The sequence below is a fragment of the Patella vulgata genome, chromosome 7 (assembly GCF_932274485.2).
Source record: "Patella vulgata chromosome 7, xgPatVulg1.2, whole genome shotgun sequence".
In the NCBI taxonomy this organism is placed as follows: domain Eukaryota; kingdom Metazoa; phylum Mollusca; class Gastropoda; family Patellidae; genus Patella; species Patella vulgata.
This window is the reverse complement of record NC_065885.2, coordinates 35515320-35538580: the sequence shown is the minus strand read 5'-3', so window position 1 is coordinate 35538580 and position 23261 is coordinate 35515320. Positions and strand designations below refer to the sequence as shown.

The window sequence follows — 23261 nt, the reverse complement described above, 5'->3', positions numbered from 1 at the left end:
AAAATAAAATTATAGACAATAGTAGGCTGATAATAAATAAAATGTCAAACAAGCCCTATCCTTTAACCACTAGATCTCACAATATGAAGGTATACAAACTGGAGCAGGATGATTAAAGGTTACACACAGGCCATATCTCCATAGAATTGCTACTTGCTTAATCATAAGACTTGTGTGCAATGATACATAAGCAATAATGTCTGTACTAATAGATTTTCAACAGAAAGAACATCCCTACAAATAATTCATAATGTTTATTGTTTTAACCAATATATTCTCCATTGTAATTTCGATCTCCTGATTAATTAATATATAAGTTACAATGTAGAACCTGAGATGTCCAAGGAATATAAGTTTAATGCAACTGGGATTATAGTAAGACTAGTTTCTTATATTAAAACTGTTTATTCCTTTGTAGACCTGAAGATGCATCCAAGGCTATGGAAGCTTCCCAAGATAAAATGTTTTTTGGTACTAAAATACATGTTATACCACATGAAGGTATAGGTGAGTACAAGTCTTACCTCAATATTTTCGTATAAAATCACAATATCAACAATATTCTCACTTTATTTTTAACAGGCTTTTAGTGATAATTTCATCCATCATAAAAAAAATGACCATGTTAGTTTCAAAATGTATGTCCTATGTACATAACGTTGTTTCTTATTTTTTTATAGAAGTAGATGATGCCGATTTCCGTCCAATAGAAACCGAGTTAGATGAGTATCATCCAAAATCTACACGAACACTTTTTGTGGGAAACCTGGAGAAAGACACATCAATCCAAGAACTTGTGGATAAATTTAAACCCTTTGGTGAAATCATTGTAAGTAGCCCCTTTAAATTGAATAAAAATTGTATTGTTGTTGCACTACTCCTTATTAACTCTGCCTATAGCAATCAGGACAAATACATGTAATAGACCTATCAAGTTTTCAGAAATATTTTTTAGATTAAACTTTGTGGAATTATAAAATATACACCCTTCATTCCCACCTCTTATCATAAATTAAGAAAACAAAGGATACCCCAAAATATGTAGTTGCTTATCTCAAAGTCTTTATGTTCCCAATTTTTAAATTCTGGAATTTTAAAAATATACATGGAATGAGAGTGGCTATTTATTTATTAATACCCTGAAATACTAAAATTCAAATAGATTTGACCATATGGCACTACAATAATCTGGGATTATACATGCAATCAAATCTACATGTTTGTTCCTGTATAGTGTATTTGTTAGGATCGGAATATATCAGTGAACTCTTTTTTATATATATGTATGTATTTCAGGATGTAGACATCAAGAGACAGGGAGCCGCCTCAGCTTATGCTTTTGTTCAGTATGCTGATATACTTAGTGTTGTTAAATCTTTACGATCAATGGAGGGAGAACATATAGGTGCCAATAAAATCAAGGTAAGAATCAATTATATTCCTACACACATAATTAAAAATCATCAAGCAATGATCAAAAATTGAAACTGATATGTGACTCATTTATGTTAATTGTATTTCATTAGTGTGAAATAGGCCATTATCTTTTCTGAATAAAGTTATAATTATAAATAATAGGTACCATAGCAACAAGGTGTAGATTGATTACCTGTGATAAACATGCTCTTCTCCCTGTACATGGCCAATGGCCACATTTCTCTGAATTTCCTATGTAAAATTCTGTGCTGGTAGGTAGATACATGTACAAGTCCTTCTTATAGTATCAACACTTTGTTTAGTTCTATTTTTTGTTCCGTTTTTAAATTCTAGCATATAATATCGGGATAAGAAATAAATGAAATGGGGTTTAACATCCTACTGTTCTGCTCCGAATTGTCTTATGAAGACGAATCGGGATAAGAACTGTACCTTTTGCACATTGTTTTTTTTGTACTGCTGACTGAAGGCATGTTGTTCACTGGCTTGAATCATTTAGTCACATCAGTGAGGGACCAGTTTGAAATGTCCGACTTGAAAAATTCAGCCAAAGTTTGTTTTCACTTTGCTCGGTCCAGTCTCTGAAAATATGACAAATTAATAAAGTGTCATGGGGTTGCTAGTATTTCAAAAGACTGGAGACCAGATTAGCTGGTATGATACATCTATCATTAGTTTATTGTTTACAATTTAATAGTACTTCTTGCCATCATTGCCAGACGGGCAACCGGTTTATCTTTGGTTAAGTAGTGTTAAGGAGCCTGAACTTTTGCAATGAATGGCATGATGATAAGGGTTCCCTCCCTCTTTATATACTTTTTTGTTTTTGATTCTCATGTTTCTGTAAATCAACAGATTTCTCAGTACTCTTGAGTCATCAGATTAGTAAGAGAATATCATGCAAGATTTATTTGCTGAGTTTTTTGTTCAAATTAGGTTTTGTTTAGAGTTAATTTTTAATTTGTCTGCATGGGGGAATAATGGCTGTTGCAGATGTTTCATTTCTCTTCAGAATTAATCAATTTATATTTTTGATTTTAATTAATTGATGAACAGTCAGGAAAAATGGATTCACTCAATTTTATCAAAGTATTTTAAGTTTTTATAGTTGTTATAACGACATAATGATGTCATACATGTGATGACATCATACTTAGGATTAACTGTAGCCATGTGTTAGAAGCTTCATAAAATGAAAAAAAAAACTATTGCACTTGCAGATGAAAGTTCTCTCTCTATAATAAGCAACCACAAGATTAATTAATTGGTACCAAGATGAAAGTAATTGTTTTCTATTACAGACATTTTAAAAATCTGGGTTATCATTGGAATAGATCTAACTGGTGTTTCTTCTCAGACATGATTGATGACATAACTTGTTTTGGGTTTTTTCCATATTATTTTCATTGTGGACTTATTGTTAATGTTTTATATATTACAGCTTGGATTTGGTAAGAGCATGCCAACTAATTGTATCTGGTTGGACAATATAGGAGAAAATGTTGGTGATAATTTTTTGTTACGTGTGTTTAGTCGTTACGGAGAAGTGAATTATAGTGTTATAGACCGTGTGAAAGGCAGGAGTCTTGTTTATTTTACTAACATGGATAATGCTATTTACGCTGTGGCGGATATGAAAAATCGGAGTGTGGGTGGCAAGAAAATACAGGTAATTAAGCTTACTTTACCATCTTCGTACGGGTGGCACAAAAATATAATTATGGTATGTGATTAATAATTTTTACTTCATCTCAACTAAGGCTGCTGTTAACGCACACCAGTCTGTAATGTTTGTTGTAGGCTATTTGATGCACGCATATATTATGTTAAATTACTATTATTATGTTTTAACTCTATTGTGTTATACTTATAGACTATATTACCAGTACCTATCTCTAGATTTAGACAAGGTTTTGATTATTCATAATTTTTTTTCAGATTGATTTTGCAAGTCGCGAATGCCAAAATAAATTTTTTGATAAAATGGAATCTTCTGGACAGTTACGAGCTGGTGAGAGACCGGATGAACGAGGTCGTGGTGGTCCTACTGTTCACAGAACACAGTCACGTGATTATGAAAATTTCAGTGATGACAGGTAAATACATATAAAATTGTACATTTATTTATTTCTAAAATCGTATGAGCTGAATTCATTTGTTTTTTTTTGTTTGGAAAATAATTTGCAACAGGTGTCAAAAAGCTTCAACATTAGATCTTTATATTTTATAAGTTTACCTTTATAAAAATAACTATAAACTACAAATTTTTCTTTAAAGACTATCTTTTTTTTTTCTCTTCTTTTGAGTACCTTACTAAGGATGTACATTTTTATAAAATAAAAAGCTTTTGTTTTTTAGATTTTTGATATCAGTTTCAATAAGTTTACTCCAGGACTTTTCACGAAATAATTATTCTTGTTCTTCATTTCAGTCGAAGTAGCTACAGCCAAAGTCAAACTTTTACCAATAACCGAAGTCAAACATTTTTCAGGGGAAGTCGATCATCAAGTCGTGGTACAAGGTTTCGTAGCACAGGCGAGGCCAGTACATTTACAGAAGAGTATCCCAGTCGTAGGGCAAGGTATGAAAGTTATTATTTGTGGAAGACATATATTTTAAGACTTTATAAGTTTCTAGAAAAATAATGTGACAATTTCAAATGTCAGGACGCACCAATTCATGCAAGAGTTAAATCATAAATGCCTCATCAATTGTGATACTATACATGACTATCAGTTGGGAAATATATCAGAACTAATAGGAAAATATTTATTACCAAAAATACATCTTTCTCAAGATACCTTTAAAGAGAAATTTTTTAACTTAGTAATATTTGAGTTACTTTATATAATGTACATTATTTGATATAAGGACAAGGGTACAATAAAAAAAATTGTTAGTTTTGACGTGAGCTCCAGAATTTAGAAGTGGAATTAGTTGTTCAGATCAGAGTAAATATGCCTTGCTGCATGCACAACACATCACAATGGAGTAGTACAGTATTTCAATAAATTGAATGCTTAGAGATGATTGATATTATTCATTTGTTAAGCATATTTAAAAACAATTCCTCACTTTTTTTTTCAGCCGTCACTCAGATGAATATTCCAACAGTGGTGATTATTACAAAGCAGATGACACTTATGAGCAAGAACTACGAGAGTATGACAGAAGTAGAAGAGAACGTAGAGAGCGAGGAACTAGCAGCCCACGTCGTGATGAAAGACATTTGTCAATAAGTTTTGACGACCGCTCGCATCGTTCTCGTGATGTGTCGCTAGATAGATATGATGATCGGAATAAAGAACATTATGATCATTATAGGGATAGTGATAGTGCTGGTAGTGAAAGGAACTCGTATCATTCAGATAGTAAATATCATAGTCGTAGTGCAGAGGACAAGAATTATTCACACGGGAAATATGTGAATGATAAGGGACGTTGTCATGACTTGGATGTTATTGGGGATGGTGATGATGGTTCGCGAAGTCAATCCCCATCCTCATTCCATAGTCCCAGTAGAACTCCTATACCGCGGAGATCATCTACTCCTCCAACACCCACAGAAGCAGAACCTCCAATGTACCGAAGTTCGTATTACGGTGACTCAGACTATAAGCGCAAATCACGGTTAGATAAACCAACAGAATTTGTGCAACATCCGGTTCAGGGTGAAACTGTTAATAAAAGTTTGCATAGTGTTGTGTGTAAACCTGTCACAGAAGTTCAAAAACAGGATAAAAGTGCTACTCGTAAAAGATCATATGGTGAAGCTATGTTATCTAAAGACACATTACGCTCGGATTACAAAATTCCAAGAAAAATTGACTCTACTATAAGTTCACTTGTGACTAAAACTTCAAATTCTCAGGAGCGTAGTAGAATAGAAAAGAAACTTTATCATACTGATAAAAAACTTGAAAAAGCTAAATACGCGAAGCATGAAAAATTGTTATTGCCTACCGAGGCAGGATTTATGTTATCAAGTTCACCTGGCTCTTCAGGTAGTCGACCAGACTCTGAAAATGGATCCATGGGAGAGTCAGATTTGTTGAAATTAACTCAGGAAAAGAAAGCTTTATTACAAAAACTTCAACAGTTAGAGGATGGCGGAAGTACAAGTGATAATGAATCTAATGAAGATGTGAGAAATGTTATTGCTCGAAATCAGAAAAGTGCTTTGTCGAAGACATTGTTTTTAAAGGATAATTTAAAACAAACTCGAACTGAGGACAAAAAGATTGACTCTTCTAAGAGTTACCGTAGACAAATGGAAAAGTTACGGAAATTACAAAATCCTAGTGCAAAGACCCCTGAAAGTTCTGTGAAAATTAATTTTAATGGTGATGAAAGTGACACAGAAGAATATGCTGACGATTCACCAAAGGAAATATCTCCCGAATTTCGTCAGACCAAAAGGCGTAAATATGACAAGGAGGGGGAAAGTGTGGTAAAAAGCCGTCCTTATCGTAGGAAAGGTAGTGCTTTAAGTAGTGACGAAGAAATGGAAAGTTCCAATCAGAAAAAATCTGATTCATACGCTGGTCGTCTTCATCGTATAGACACTAACAGTGTACTCAAATTAATTAGTGACACCGATGAAATCCAGAACAAAGTAAAGGTACAAGACTCTAAACATGAAACAAATGATCACCCTGTTCCCAATTTGTTATCCCCAACGTGTAGTAGAAGTGCTCAATCACCTGACAGGGAACCTGTCAGTGCAGCTTTTGCTAAACCCCCAGACTACTCTCGTGCTCATTTACATATTAATATTGGACAAGACACTAATAAATCAGGAGATATAGCTTCTCCAATGAGCCCCCCTATAGGTGGTGAGAAACATTCTTTAAATTCTGTGAATCAGGATGTAAACACAAATAATTCAGAGGATATGGTTGTGCCAACAGACCCAAGGCTTGATGAAAAAAGACTTGGTAGTGATTCAAGGTATGCTAATAGACTGTCTTGTAACTCTGTTGATGAATCCAATAAAGACACATGTGCCAAAGGAGATGATTCTTTATCGGATAGCAGTATTGATGAACCGAAGATTCCAGGGGAGTTATCAATATCTGAGAGGATAAGACTTTTGGATGCCCAATTGGATAAAGCACCTGATCCTCCAGCTATTGCTGTTAGTAGTTTGGCTTCAACCCTCACACCTACTCCTACCATTAGCTCAAATATCTATACAAAGTTTAAAATTAAAAAGCGTGGTGAAGCTTCAACGAACTCTGCAAATTCTTCAAATTCAGACAAAAGTGAACCATCAGACATTATGAAAATGGTATTGTCTCGTAGGGGTGGGAGTATACTTGACCAGGATTCTCAGCGGCTGGAAGAAAGGAAATCGACACCACCTGGTATGCAGTTTAGAACCAAGGCAGCAGCCAAGGAGATATCAATACCTACTACAGCAGGTTATTGGCAGGGTCAGATGGGAGGCATGAGATTTCAACCAGCTCATAGCACTGGGTTAGAAAGTCCATCACAATCTCTCCAGTCAGACAATTTAGCACATAACATGACATCAGTTATGGCAGCAGCAAACCCACTTGTTGTTCAACAAGGACAAATGTCTCTTTCTCCGGGATCTCAATTTTCAGCCTCCTCTTCACCATTCCATCCATCACAAAGCCCTCAGTTTCATACACAACAATTGGCTAATCAGTTTAGTCTTCCAGGAAATCAGCTGAGTCCAGGTAACACATTTTCAAATATAAATCCTACATTGCCTGTCTCTCAGCAGTCAACCATTCAAACAGAATCTACATCAGCACCACCATATTCATTGTCATCAGGTGTTCAGTATCCAGTTGGTAACAACCCATCACAGATGGCTTCTCAACATCCTATTTATTCACAACCATCATCAGCTTCTGAAGTTCCGTCATCTCCCCTGGTTGACCAAACAAGTAGCTCTCTCTTGACTTTACCAGCTCAATATGGGTCTTTATCTACTGGATTAACAAAGCAGAATAACAGCCCAGGAGCTGTTCAACCTATTTTTGGTTCACAGATGGGATTTCCACAACCCATTCGACCTGAAGCTATGAAACCAGCTGGATTATTTAACCGAAGACCATCCGATTTTGTTGCTAGTATTCAAATTCCACTAGGAATGCAAGAGTCTTCAGAGGGATTTGCTGCTCTTCCGCCTAGAAGTGACTCGATGCCCTCGACAGATAATGTTTCTTCTTCTTCCAGCCCAGCATTTGCTGATAGGAAGGAATATACATTGAAATCACAGCCTCCTGTCTTAAAAAAAGAAACAAACCTCACAGAGATACCGATTACTGCACCTCAGATTTTTCCTAAGTCGCCAGGTATGAATAGATTTAAGACTGACGATGACAGACTTGGAAAATCCCAAACTTCTCAAATGGGATTCCAACAGTCTGTTCGACCCGAAGTTATGAAACCTTCTGGACTGTTCAGTCGCCGACCGTCTGATGCAGTTGCTAGTGTCCAAATTCCAGTTGGTTTTCACAGTGATGTGACGTCAAGTATGCAAAAGAGAATGGATTCATCTTCCAACTGCAGTGCATTATCTACACAAGGAACACCTGAAAAGAACCTATTTGATTCAAAGTCTCAACCACCTGTTCTTAAAAAAGAAGTTGATAACTCAGAGACAACTTTTGGTGCACCTGCCCAACTGCCACCAGCTGAACCACAATCTATATCATCTACAACCATTATTAAACCATCTAGTATGAACCGCTCCAAATCTGAAGATGATCGGCCACAGAAAAATTCCAGATTGTCAACCTCCCACAATTCCTCTTTTGATTTGTTTGAGAAAAAGATTGAAATATTTCATGAAAAGAAACCAGATTTGAAGAAGCATCAAGATAACAAGGACCATGTGAAAAAAGAGAAAACGGAAGGAAAAACTGATGATAAAAATGCACATTCTAAGAACACTTCCCCAGACAAAAAATCCAAATCAAAGGATGGAGACAAAAAGGATTCTGATAAAAAACATGAAAAAGATAAAAGTCGTCATCATTCAGGCAGTAAAGATAAAACGTCCAAAGAAAAAGAAGGTTCTTCAAGCAAAGATAAATCTAAATCATCTAAATCAAAGGAAGACAAGAAAGAACACACAAGCAGCTCTGATAAAGGAAAATCTCAAGAAGTAAAGAAAAAAGACAAGAAATCTGATGACAAAAAACATGAAGATAAAGATAAAAAACATGAAGATAAAGATAAAAAACATGAAGATAAAGATAAAAAACATGAAGACAAGGACAAGAAACATGAGGACAAGGACAAGAAACATGAGGACAAGGACAAGAAACATGAAGATAAAGACAAAAAGCATGAAGATAAAGATAAAAAGCATGAAGATAAAGATAAAAAGCAAGAAGATAAAGATAAAAAGCATGATGACAAGGACAAGAAACATGAGGAGAAGGACAAGAAACATGAGGACAAGGACAAGAAACATGAAGATAAAGATAAGAAGCATGAGGACAAGGACAAGAAACATGAGGACAAGGACAAGAAACATGATGACAAAGACAAGAAACATGAAGATAAGGACAAGAAACATGATGATAAGAAGCCGGACAAAAAGGAGAAAGTCAAACATCAAGACCCTAAAACCCCAAAAGGTAAAACAGATTCATCAGAGGTTAGTAAATCTGATAAGACATCTAGTAAATCTACCGAATCCAAGACTGATAGTAAAAGTGAGAAAACATCCAAAGACCAGAAAGATCACAAGAAACATTCCAGTCACAGCAAGGATAAGAGTGGGAAAGAGGCAAAGGATGGGAAATCTAAAGGGAAAGAAGACAAAAATAAGGAGATGGGTTCTAAGGAGAAAGAGAAAGAGAAGAAAAAAAAGGAAAAAGAAAGAGCCGAAAAACATGCAAAAGAGAAGGAAAGGGTAAAAGAGAAGGAACCTGAAATACCGTATGAGATCCCAACAGAACTTTTACCCTTCATATCCATGTATGATAAAGTGAAAAGGGGAAGGAAGAGAGATGAACATGAGGAAGCTAATAAAAAAGTAAAAGATAAGCGAAAAAAGGAACATTTTGGACTAAGTGATGACAGTGATTTTAGTAAGGAAATGTCTGACTCAGATAGTGCCACATCTCCTGGCATCATGAGTGATGATGAAAAACCTAAAGAAAAGGCCAAGAAGAAAAGACCGGCTAAGATTATTGATAGTTTTTCCAGTGATGAAGATGATATGCCTTACAAAGTTAAAAGGAAAAAAAAGCCAAAGACTGCATCTATCAAAAATAGAAAAATATTTGACTCATCGTCTGAGTCAGACAAAACCATGGACTATCAAACTGAAGAATCAGAGGATGAATACGTTCCAAACAAACGCAAGAAGTCTCCAGCAAAGAAGAGAAAATCCAGAGAAGAATCCAGCGAAATAGATTTACATGACGGAGGCGATAACAAAACCAACAGATTTGTTTCATCAGAAATGAGTGTCACAGAACCTGAAACAATGGATGAAGGGGAGAAGAAAGATGCAGGTAAAAGTGACAAGGAAAAGAAAGGAAAGAAAAAGAAAGACAAAGATGATGTTTCTAAGGAAATCAAACAAAAGTCTAAATCAATTGATGCACCTATGGAAATTGACCAGAAAGTCAAACATGAACCAGTCAAAACTAAAGCTGAATTTAAGAAAGTTGAAAGCTTTGAGGAGAAAAATAAAAAGTCTGAATCTAAGAAATCCACTAAGGATCATAAGAAGCCTAGCAAAACAAAAGCTGAAGACAAGGAGAAGAGTGATGATAGCAAAAGTGAGCACAAGGAGGAGAAAAGTGAACTAAGTGTAAAAAATAAGAAGGATGAACTTGTTAAGAGAGATTCTAGTCACAAACTCGAAAATCAGAAACTCCCCAAAACAGACTCGAAGAAAACTGATACCAAAAAAGATGAGGACAAGAAAAATAACAGCCACAAATCCAAAGAAGAGAAGGAATTGAAGAAGGAGGTCAAATTGGAAGGGTCAAAAGAATCTAAAATTGAACAAAGCAAAGATATCAAAACTGAATCGAAGGACAAGTCTAAATCAGATAAGAAGAAGAAGAAGCATGGAAAATCTAATAAGTCCATTGACATACAGGACTGTGAGCTAGATGATAAAATACTAGAAGTAGAGGAGCCCAAGTCTGAATATTTGAATAAATTGTTTGACAGCGAAATCAAGAAAGAAAAAGTTAATGAAGACAGCAACAAAAATGATAGTAGATACAATTCTCTATCTGAAACTAAACAAAGTAAGTCAGATTCCAATAAATCTGAAATAAAAGTCAAGACAAAAGCTGAGATGAAAGATTATGTCAAACATGATATAAAGGTAAAATCAGAAAAGAAGGATGGAGACAAGAACCAAAAACATGATAGAAATAAATCTGATGGCAAAACTAAGTCAGAGAACAAGGGACTGAAACAGGAGAAAAACAAAAACAAAGTTGATGCAAAGAAATCTTCAAAATCTGTGAAAGAAATAGATACATCTATTAAAGAGTTAAAACATGATGAAGAGAAAATGGATGCACAAGATTCAGATATGATAATTCTCAATAATATTTCTGAAATGGATCAACCAAGCCAACCCAAGAAAGCCAAAATAAGTGCTGATTTAAAAGCCCAAGAAGACAATCTCTTCTCAAAGTTTGGACCAGCTTCTGAAATATACTCTAGTCGAGATGAGGATTCAGAAAATGAGGATCGGCAGTCCTCCAAAAAGATCAAGAAGAAGAAGACAAAGAAGCATAAAAAAGGAGAGAAAACTGCACAAATCAAAAGTGTTCTTGAAGACCTTAAGGAGGACACTAAAAAGTGTGACACTAAGAATAAGGACTTAGAAGTAACTGATTCAAATCATAAGAAAGAAAAGAAGAAGGGTAAGAAAAAGACAAAAGAAAAGATAGAAGAGAAAATGGATACCAGTAGTAAATCCCAGCCTATCACTAAGCCTAAATCCAAACCAGTTGATCCCTTTGACTTTGATGCCTTTGATAGATCAGAAAGTAACGATTCTTTGCCAACAAGGCTAGATGTTAAATCTTTTCCACATGTTGCTGAACAAATTGACAAATTAGACAAACATGAGACCATGTCTGAATCCACTACAGAGGAAGCTATTGATTCAGTTGGTGAAAAGTTAAATGACTCTGAAGATGAGAAGTGTCCTGATTCACCCAAACTTGGTGATGCACCTGCGGAACCACCTAAGCCTCCAGAGAAACCAGAAGGTTTATTTGATAAGTTCTTTGAAGCTGTCCATATGAAGAAAATGAAGAATATTTTGTTTGATAAAAAGCCAGAACCAGCCCAAAGTGCCAAAGAACCCGTAAAAGAAATGGTTGAAGACACTGCTGCAGATGCATCAAAAGATTTATCTAAGGATATTTGTTCTGCCATTAAATCTCCAGTCCAAAATGAACAGAGTTCTCCTGTTGCTACGTCATCTTCTAGTCCGGTGACAAAATTGAGTCCTAAAGTAGCTAGTTCTTCTAACGTAACAGATTCAATGTCACCAACTAAAATAGGCTTGTCCTGCTTGTCACCTTTAAGTGAGACAGTACCAAGTCTTATTTCACCATTAAAGTCTCCCATCACAATGACATCACCATCCAGACATCCTGGTCCTATTTCTTCTACAAAACCTGTGACTTCACCAAACAAATCTTCACAGAGTATTCCATCATCTCCTGGGAAGTCACCACACCATAGTGGAATATCTCCTCAAAAAGCATCTGTAACAACCTGCTTGTCACCTATCAGGCCTGCTGTTGATAATGTACCAGTTAAAGGAGAGATATTATCACCTAAATTAACTGTGCTACAATCGAGTGCATCTCCAGTAAAAATTCCTGTTTTGACACCATCAAAGCCAGTTAACCCATTGAAAGGCAGTTTGATTATTCCAGATATTGAAAGCAGTCTAAAGCCTTCTATCCCAGCTGAAGTTTCAACTGCTCAAGATTTAGAGACACCATTTATGGATGAGATTGATAGTGATGAAAGAGAAAAAGCTGTTCAAGAGGCATCAGATGAAGCCGCAAGAGCTGTGGAATCCCTTCTCCAAGAAAGTTCAGACCCAGACCCATTTGGTTTTTCTGCGCAAGAAATAGACAACCAAAGATCATTTCCTGACCCCACATCTCACAGCCAGCCACCAGTGGAGGAATTGGTATTTCCAGATGTTAACTTTTCAGATACGATTGCTAGCGTATCTGCTGATGAGCCAAAGAAACAATCACCCGTTAAGTCAGTGATGAATAGAAGACGCTCAAAAGGTTCTAAAGGATCCAAAGATGACAGTGATACTGCACCAGAAATGGCTGTGCCAGATGTCAATCCTAATCCGATTTCGGAAGATCTGCTTGAGCCAGAATCTGAACTAAAAATTGATTTTGACCACATCAATAGTGAGACCGATAACATACCCAATGACATTGGAAGTCATAACCAATCTGGTAATAATTTGTCTTCTGGATTAGATGATAGTTTTAGTTCAAATGCAGATGAATCAAGGACCACAAGGTATCAAAGGGAGAGTAGAGGAAATAGGGGTAAAGGAAAGGCTAGCCGTCGCGGAAGAGGCGCTATTACAAGGAAACCAGGCATTGAAAGGTTACCTGTCAAAGATAACCAACCTGAGAAAGAAAGACCTCAATTTGGCAGCCCAGTAAGAACAGATCCAATTTCGATTTTTGAAACTAGTTTGAAAGAAGATTCAGATTCTTTAGTAATTGACGAAGATAATCAGAACTCAGTATTTGAATCATTCCAAAAAGAACTAGAAACCCCCACTTTAGATGCTGAAAAATCAGATTGTGGTTCATATAAAGAACAGAGACCAACGAGAAAACGGAAACCTACAAACTATAAAGATATCCATGCTGGAACAGTCCCAAATACTTCACAGTCACCTAGAACTACAAGAGCAGGAGCATCACCAAGAGCAGTCACTAATGTCGCAGCACCAGTGACATCCCCTAGGACAAGGGCTTCTGCATCTTCTCCAAGAGCTCAACGCAGTGGTATGGCACCAAAACCTGTTAGTTCGCCACGAGGTCAGAAATCACCAAAATATTCCGATATAGTTTCCCCAGTTGTTAAATTGGAGATTATTGATATTTCCAAATCAAAGAAAAGAGAAGAAGCCAAGAAAAATATATTTGGTAAAGATCTGAGTGTCAAAGATGAAAATGTTCAAAATGTTCCAGAAGAAAAACTTAGAACGACAGCTTTTGAAGACTGGAAGAATTCTCAATCGCTTATACCTGAAAAGCCTAATGTATCAAAAGAAAATGTATACGAATTTGAAGAAAGTGAAGAATTCAATACAAATCCTTGCACCAGCTTACGATTGAGGAACAAAAAGAAACCAGTGAATGAACTGGAATCTCAGCCCGTAACATTAAAACCAGAAGAACCAATTGTTGTTTCCCAACCTAATCTTACTCAACTAGTTCCAAAAGACCCCTTACATACTGTCAACATGGAAATACATCCTTCAGAGACTGCTAATGCACAGGCATATGGCTCTGATGATTCATCTGCATCAATGAGTAATGTTGAGAGGATAATACATGCTGTATCTAAAGGTATCTTTGGAAGTGCTGAGAAATCTGATGACGAAGATGATGATGAACCTAAATTACACATTGCTATTGGTGGGGTTTCTTCACCTCCTGTATCTAAAAAATCTGAAGGTAACATTTTTACTTTTTATGTTGATGTTTTATGAAAATTTAAATTCAATTGTTAAATTTATTCAAATTTTTCGCTACTGAGTTTTGGAATGAAATTTTGTAAAATTATATTTTTAAACTGATCCATAGTAATTTTGAACCTTGAAAAGTATGAGTACATATCTTTTAAAAATTCAGTATTCAAATAATTCTTCTAGAAATTAATGGGTTAGGTGTGAGTAAGTTGTCTATATATGGGTCGCCTGTCCGACCTCGTGGGTTTTCTCCGGGTCCTCCGGTTTCCTCCCACTTCTAAAGACACCTACGTGCAAGCGAATTATGTAAATAAAATTAAACCGTATGTTAGTCCCGAAATGACCTAGTTTGTGTCGAGTGGACGTTAAACCCCATTTCTCTCTCTCTCTATATATATGGGCGTTTGGTCCGTCATGGATTCTCATGTGATAAGGAGAAGGATTGCCTGTCAAACCATGTGGGAATTTAATGGGTTCTCTATTTTTCTCCAAGTGATAAAGACCCCTATATGATTATTGAAATAAAGATGTATCAACTGTTCATCCAGGAATAAACTATTTGATGTTGGGTAATATTAAAACTGTGTCTCCCTCTCTTTATCACAGTCTCGCAATTATAAATGAGTATTTGATTATGTTTTTTATTCATTCAGCTGAAAATATATACAGTTCACAGTTTATTACAAGTGGAATGGACTTTTTGGATAAAACACCACCAAGGATGGACTCTGGATTTACATCTCCACCAACAGAAGCTGCACCCAAACCTGAAGTTAGTGCAGAATCAGGAGCTTTGGGACAACCTCATCCAGTAATAAAGTCGAGTCCAGAGTCACAACCACAACAGCCATGGTCGTTGACTTCAGCCCAAACTCTCCCTTTCCAACCAATATTAACAACAGTAGATATGACACTTACCGCATCAACATCTGTATCTACTTCCAGTCCAAGCCCTACCTGTGTTATAACATCTAATGTACCAGAAAGAACAGTTAGTCAGCCATTAGGCCCAGCACCAGCTCTCATACCATCTACTCCAGCTATTAAGACTTCTCAGCCTACAACAGTTCAGAATACCCAATCTTCACCAGTTCAAAAGACTGCACCTTCAATTGTTGCTAGTTCTAGTCATGGCACAGTATCTTCAAGGTCAATGCCATCTCCTCATCTGTTACAACATAAAACATGGAATGTTCCAGTCCAACCAATTCTTACTCCCCCACCTCCACAAATGTCTCCTAACACCAGCATGCAGCCACAGAGACCACAGAGTGTGCAGTTGCCAGTTCAGCATGCTCAACCAGAGAATATAGTTCAAAGATCTCCAAGTGTCCACAGTTATCCTGCTCATATTCAGTTGCAAATGCAACAGCAGCATATGCAAATTCAACAACAACAGTTACAACAATTTGTACAACATCAGAAACAACTACAACATCAACAACAGCAGCAACAACAACATCAACAACAACAGCAGCAACAGCAAAAGCTTCAGCAACAACAACAACAACTGCAGCAGCAGCAGCAACAACAACAACAACAGCAACAACAACACCAACAACAACAAAAGGCACAGCAACAGGAATCTCCAATAAATCGAGACCACAAGGAACCTAAGAGATCAACCGAAAAAGGAAGATTGCCTAGTCAGAGTAATAGCAATTTATCGCCATATCCTTTCCCGGCTCATTCTGGTCATCGGCAACCAACTGCACCTGGGTTTATGATGCAGAGACCAGTATTTCCTAATGATGGACCAAGACATGGAATCCCAATTGAACATCCTAGACCGGGAGTGACTGGTGAACTACCTAAACATGGATTGCCTGGTGAATCAGCTGTTCACAATGTACCAGGGCATCACCGGGATGAAAGACATCGTCCTTCAGTACCAACTAGTCGTTCTGATTTGGTACATCAACTTCCCCCTCATTCTGAACGTCCAGCCCTTACTGAGAGAACCAGACACCCAAGTGGAGATCATTTAAAACACATGGAGCAGTCAAGACATCACAGTATTCCTCCAGAGCCTTCACGCCACCAGGCTGTAATGGGAAGAATAGAACAGAGACCTGCACATACATCTAGTCCCATGGATATTAGCAGGGGTATGATGCAACCAAACATGGTGCCAACTAGTGCTCATCAGCAAAGAAAGACTTCCTCTACTCCTGATGGTGCTTCAATGAAAATGATACCACCAACATCAAATACAAACACGCTGTATGCTGGAGTAGTAGCTGGACAACCAATATCCCTGTCACCAAAATCTGCTAGTCCGGTAGGCCAGGTGATTATTATTCTTAGTTGTAGGTTAAAAGACATATTAAGTATTCAATTGCCAATGTCTGAAATGTCCAACTACTCAAATTTGGTTTCCACTCAAAAACTTTATTTTCAATTCAGTACTTAACTTTGACTTTTAAATCTCTTTCTATCATGGTGAATAGCTTTATGATTATTTTCTTTTTTAAAAAAATAGGCAATTGAGAGAATACAAAACCCAGGCCGACCAGTTGATCATCATGGTATACCTCACCATGTAAAACATCAACAAGGCAACTTCCCAGAAGGTCATTTAATTAGATCTGGTAAAGGTAAGTCATTTCCAGGCTTTTCTGATTTGATTAAATTAATTGTTAATCTAGGTTTGTAACACTTACAGTACACCTTTGTTTTAAGGTTTGTATTTTATTACCCTATTTCTCAAGTTCAATTTTCTTTTACATTGCAGAACCAGAAAGTCCCCGTCCTGTTAGCATACATGGTGATGTTCGAGGGTCAAGAGAAATGATGTTTATGTCTCAATCTCATCAACACAGAGCTGCAATAATTCAACAGCAAGAAGCAGCAGCTGCTGCTGCACTGAAGAGTGGTCAGATACCTGAACAAGCTCATCGTATTCAGACGTCGTCCCCTTCACCTCACCCAATGATGACAAGAGAACAAATTATCTCTCATGCTCAGCAGCAACAGTCTCCCCTCAATTTAGCAGAAACCGAATCTAGGTCATCTCGTGAAAAGGCACCATCTCGCAATGCTGCACATTCCTTCAACTATCCTGGTAATGGCAAACACTTGCAACCTGTATCTAATCAGATTGATGGTCGTCTCCCACAGTCTAAAGCATTTCTACCAGGTTTTCCTCCGCGGGGAATACCTCAGAGTGTTCCCCAATTGTATGGAGTTGAAATGCCTGGCTTTTCACCACATGGACCTTTTAGTGTACGGTTACCAGTTGATCCACATGGCGTTTATCAAGGAGGAGTTCACAGGGAACAATTTAGAGATATTGTCCCACTTCATCATTCACCATTTCCACAACAAATTCTCTCACCTCATCCCGGTTATCCACTAGATACTCATGCTGTACCAGCTGTTGTGGGCAGAGCAGAAGAATCTAGTCCTCATGGTCATCGCCAAGAATCACCCATTGTGCGTGCAGAAATGATGAGACCAGGTATACCAAGAGAGTCCCCTAAAGGTTCAGGAAATGTATTCCATGTAAGTATTTGAAAAGTGATAGCATGTTAATTGTAATTAGGGTTAGTGTCATCTTCAATAGAAGGCTTGATCTCGCCTTAACTATGTACTGATATAGGCTTTGCCTGTTGTTCAGTCCTTTTCGAATGAATGAAATATTGCTTATAGTAAAACATTGAAGTTAAATGACATTAATGTTAATGGATATTATGTCTCTCTTTTTTACAGAGATACCCAGTGATGTGGCAAGGACCGCTGGCATTGAAAAATGACAGTTCATTTGTGCAAATGCACTTTGTCGCTGGTAACCAAGAACTAGTAAAACTAACTTTACCGCAGTTATCAACAGTTGACCAAGTTCCACTCAGAATTGCACAAAGAATGAGAATGGAACAAACTCAGCTTGAAGGTGTATCTAAGAGAATGCAGGTAAAGCTCTTTCTTATTAAGTTAACATTTTATAATGTTTAATAGACTGAAATTTGACATGAAATTGTATTGTCTACACCTACATTGTTCATGGGTTAAAGGGATGAACCCCATCAAAATTCATTATCTTTGTATCGAAGTCTCACCAAATTAGTGGGATACTGTAATTTCTCTTTACTTTAATATAATTTTGAACATTTGTTTTGTAGATGGATTCTGACTATTGTTTGTTATTAGCTGTACCTTGTGGTCGTGATCATATAGATGTGGCTCAACAAACTAAAGGATTAACAGAAGGATTTATACAATATTTACAATTAAAACAGGCAGCTGGTATAGTTAATATTCCCATGCCTGGATCGCAACAGGTTAGTATTTATTTTTATTTCACTTTTTTCTTGATGAGATGTGACCCGATCTGGCCAAATGAAATGTGGATCAAAAATCAAAATGCACATACCGGTATGCACATATATCTTAACTTTTAACATATATCGTGAAACTCAAAACCACTAATATAGAAAAAAAATATGTACATACCTTGCCTGCAACATGACTCATTTAACCATAGTTGTTCATAAATACACAATTTGCTGTATCTGTAGATTTGGGATTATTTCAAACTTTGTAGACTAATCAAAAATAATTTCTGTCTGATTTAGCAATGGTTGATAAGTTTGTAATGATCTTCCCATTTCTTTAAGAAAATATTGTTTACCTCTGTTGGAATTTATATTTTTTCTTGTCTATTTCAGCCTGCTTATGTGGTTCATATATTTCCACCATGTGAGTTTTCCCATGATGCTGTGGCTCGTGCTAATCCAGTTCTATTTGAAAACATCCGTGATATGCCACATGTTGTCATCATAATTGTCCATTGTGATGCCTCCCATGCCTAATATGGATAAGACTATGGATTATAATTTGTGAATGAGACTGGATTTTACCTTATTATATATTTAGCTTAAAAGTGCTATAGAATCATTTAAAATGCTTCAAATCATCATATTATTTAATGTGTGCAAATTCCTGTTGGAAGGGACACAATAATTTTTGGATAAAACAGGGTTATATATTAATATGTTGTTTTAATTATAGTGAATTCCCTTTGGATATGAGATATTCTGTTTGGATTTACTATGTAGACTTTTTCAAAGTGAATATATCTTGAATCTTGTGGGGAATAATATTGTACCAAAGATTTGTTCTGGATAATAATGTGTATTATATATATTTGTATTTTATTGTGGTCTTCTATATTATCTATAGACAATAGATCCTGTATATGTGTAGATTTACATCAGTGATTGGATTATAACCTACCGTATAGGGATTAATGGATAATAGAAATGACTACGGAACTTATCTAAAAAAAAAAAAAAGCACAATGATTCTTAGACATTATTAGACTGTTTTTATTTATATATAAAAACATGGCTAATTTAAAAGGCAGCTATATGACGATATAAGCTTATTGAGTAAGTGTGATTGTGTGGTGTGTATCTATAGATGTGTGTGTAGCTACATATTTTAAACCTGTTCTCATGGTGATCATATGGAAACTGTTGTCCTTGAGAAAACTTTGATCTCAGGAACTTAAGAAAACAATGGTTCCGACCTTGCCATTAAAAAGTTCAACCAGAGCCGCCATCATCTAATGTGTTTTAGATTGCTCAAATCGGCTTTGGTACTGTGTATATAGGCTAGTGTATATAGACTGTAAATAGCATTGGTAGAATATAATAATGGTGTAAAGGAATACTGACACCACTGTACATAACTCATCATCACCCTCTTAAATAAGGCGATTTCAATTAGACAAAACTCTTTACCTTTTCTTTTCAATTTCAGTACGTCATACACTTTTTTCTAGGAACAAAGTGAAATGGGTTCATGTCAGAATAATACTAGCTTCCAGGAGACCAGCTGAGTTATTCCAAGAATTTTTTGAAATTCATCTAGAGGATGGTTTTTTTTTTAAAGTTTAGATTTACTATTCAATCTTGTTTCTGTAAAGTGTGATATATTTTAACTATTTATTACTAAAATGTACGACATTTGAGGAGAAAATTGGTCCTCTGTGGTCGAGTTTTTATTTTTTAAGATGTATATTTGAATCGTGTAGTGTGTACATGTTGCATAGCTGTTGATAAGCTAAGTGAGAGAGAAAATATTGTGTTAATGAATTTCATGTAAGATATCATTAATAAGTTAATCATAAATATTGTTAACTATAAGAGTTAATTTGTTTTTATGTAGTAATACGAGAAAATGGTTCTATTTTTCTAAGTTCTGTAAAAAATATTTCGTATGTATATTGTTACAGCGGTTATTTGTGATGGCTTTTCTTATTTTGCCCCCACCTAGTGTAGTTTTATTATGGGAGATATTTTCTCTTTCCTTTCCTTTAAACTAATTAAAGCTACTACTTGTACTTGTATGTTTTAAACTATTAACTGCTGCTGTATTTAACATGGTGCTCTCTGTCAATATTCTTTTATCACTTTTATTTAATCATGGCGGAAATTAATTAATTGCGAAAATTAATTCAATTATTTATTAGATTCAAAACTTGTCAAGCATTTATAAATGTGCAAATCTGTTCTTTGTTGTATTTATGATTGAACTAATTGCATGTTTTTGTTGAAATAGAGAACAGAACATAATTTATTAAGCTTTTTTTTTTTTACAAAAATAATTTATTATGAATTAATCTTGAATAGTTATAGTTTTTTTTTCCAAGTAAATAAATCGATTTTTATCAGAAGAACCATATTGCAAAGAGAAAAATAACATCTTATCTTTACAAAGCATTACAGTTACAAAATGTAATTTGGTATTCCTTCAACCATGCTTGTGACTATATTATACCAACAATTAGTAAATGAGAAGTTATTTCCCATTTATGAAATAATCTCCCTAAAAATGAGACTATAAAATGGATAGTAGTAGTCCTCTTTGTAGCCAATTTGTTCTCTTAAGACATAATTTCTTTTTTTTTTTTTTATACGCCTGCATTGAAATATGGTTACATATAGCCGTCACCCATGCTGTGCTGTCCATCCGTCATTCAAAATTCTTGTTAATCCTAGACTGCAGTTGTCATTTAATCATTTTAAATTAACTATTAAGAAGCAATTTCTGATAATCATTTCCAAAGTTATTACCCTTGATCACTTGTAGAATCTAATAAGACTCAATGACATCCGTTATCATTTAAACAGTTTCAAATTTATATGCATTACTGTATTTAAATTGGTGAAACAAAGAAGCTTGGCAATGATTTTTGTTAAATATGTCTATAGTTGTTACCCTTGCTCATTTTGTAAAATCTTGTAAACGATCTAGCAAAATCAATTATGTTCCGATCTGCACAGCTCGGTTTACCGGTAGTGAATTTCTATTGATCACTTCCGAAGTTCATACCATTGCTCACTTTGTCGAATCTTGTGAACACGCTTGTAACAGAAGTTACCATCTAAAACTGCTTGAGAAAGAAAAAGCCAAATGAATTTCAACAATTTCGGTTGGTTATTGCCCTTTTTTATACTCTCTTCACACTTGAACAGTAAAAGTTATGCTCTGATCTACTTTAAGTTTATCAAATTAAATCTGTTTTTTTTTTATGATTACTTCTAGACTTATTACCCTTGATTACATTGTAGTAACTTGTCAACGCTCCATATTTTACAGTATACAGCTTTTAGTTTTTATTTACTGAAAAATTCACAATACTTGTTACAACCAACTTTATGAACTGCTCAGACGACTTAACTTCTGTGGGCGTCTGTTTCATTGTCTGGCAACCTATTTTCTATCATACAGTAGTCCCTTTCTCTTATATTTATTATTTCTTGATTTCTTTGTCTTATATTTAATATAGACTACATGTATTTCTGCACATTGATATTCAATTGAGCTCGCTAATTATTTTCTCTTTGCTTCAAATATTCCATCTTTTTTATGTAGTACCTCATTTTCTCCTTAAATAAAACTTAATATTAGAGAATTAATTTAAGTTGCTGGATGGCAGGCAGCATCTATGAAATGAATGTGTGAGAAGGAAGAGGTATATTTTCTGAGTGTGAGTCGTGTGTGTGTCAAGAATAAATGAAGATTGTACATATATATACTGTGGTAATGCTGTGACAGATGACAATGTCAATTCGTAATGAATAAATGTAAACAAAAATAACAAAATAAAATATAGTTTGTTTTGATTTGTTCTAGAAAGCATTGGGTTTGGGGTGAATGAAGAATATAATGTAAATTGTTTATGCTGTGATTATGTAGACAATTAATTGAGCAATGTGGAATTATAGCCGGGGGGAAGAAACTAAACTTGGTAAGAATGGTTTATCATTGAATTGCTGCACATTTTGACATTTATATGTAGACAGATATATATCGATTTCCTTCACCATAATATGGTCTTCTCTTCTTCCCTATAATTTATTTTAATCCAAAAGTTTTATATTTGTGGCGACCAGGAAGAACTAAATTATAGACTGTAGATAAATTAGATAATTCTTGCCAGTGTAATACATAATGGAGCATGGCAAAGTTAAAATTTGTACATAAGATTGACAAAACGTGTTTTGGGGTAACAAATATGTTTTCCAATTTTTGTACACAAACCACAATACTGTCTAATTGTTTAGGCACCTAAACCAGTATATCACCTTCCAACTGCAAGGCTAACTTCTTTAGTCTCCATGACTTAGTCCCAAGAAACTTAAAGATACATTATGTAAGATTTAGATAAAGAGCTAGCCATTCTTGCTATAATAGTTCAAAAATAGATAATGCAAAATGAATAAGTGTGCAATAATTTCAACCACTGCGCTGGTTGTTCGAAGCTAAGTCTCTCTCCTCCATTTTTAGCTTAAATCAAAATATGGCTTAACTGTTCTAATCTATTTAATATCGGAGAAATCTGATGCCATCAAGAGTTGATTATGGCCTGGATAAGTTAATTAATGGCTAATAATTTAGTAAACATTTCAGGCCTAAAGAAAGACCTGCAATAGGATAGATTTAGCTCTTGCATAATGTGTGTTTAAGTGGTGTATGAAACGTATGTCTTTTTCAATGTACACTCTTTTACAGTGTACAAAAGTGTTTTAAGTTTTCTGAAAATTTTCAGCCAGGGCAGTAAAAATTGATTTTGAAGAATTTTGAGTCATATTCC

General features: G+C 35.4%; 1 protein-coding gene across 2 annotated transcripts in view; it reads left to right on the top strand.

The window, feature by feature from the left end:
• LOC126828536 (msx2-interacting protein) overlaps positions 1 to 22275 on the top strand; it is a 50536-nt gene extending 28261 nt beyond the window's left edge. The window contains exons 7-19 of one of the 2 annotated variants that reach the window (XM_050558343.2): positions 419 to 507; positions 681 to 829; positions 1297 to 1422; positions 2879 to 3106; positions 3376 to 3533; positions 3869 to 4018; positions 4525 to 14144; positions 14812 to 16439; positions 16641 to 16755; positions 16893 to 17662; positions 17870 to 18070; positions 18280 to 18438; positions 18826 to 22275. In XM_050558343.2, coding sequence (XP_050414300.2) covers positions 419 to 507; positions 681 to 829; positions 1297 to 1422; positions 2879 to 3106; positions 3376 to 3533; positions 3869 to 4018; positions 4525 to 14144; positions 14812 to 16439; positions 16641 to 16755; positions 16893 to 17662; positions 17870 to 18070; positions 18280 to 18438; positions 18826 to 18969 — 13537 coding nt within the window. In that variant the 3' untranslated portion in view covers positions 18970 to 22275. Of the gene's footprint in view, positions 1 to 418; positions 508 to 680; positions 830 to 1296; positions 1423 to 2878; positions 3107 to 3375; positions 3534 to 3868; positions 4019 to 4524; positions 14145 to 14811; positions 16449 to 16640; positions 16756 to 16892; positions 17663 to 17869; positions 18071 to 18279; positions 18439 to 18825 lie in introns of both variants that reach the window. The other variant, XM_050558341.2, reaches the window with a different exon arrangement.
• The last annotated feature ends 986 nt before the right edge of the window (positions 22276 to 23261 follow it).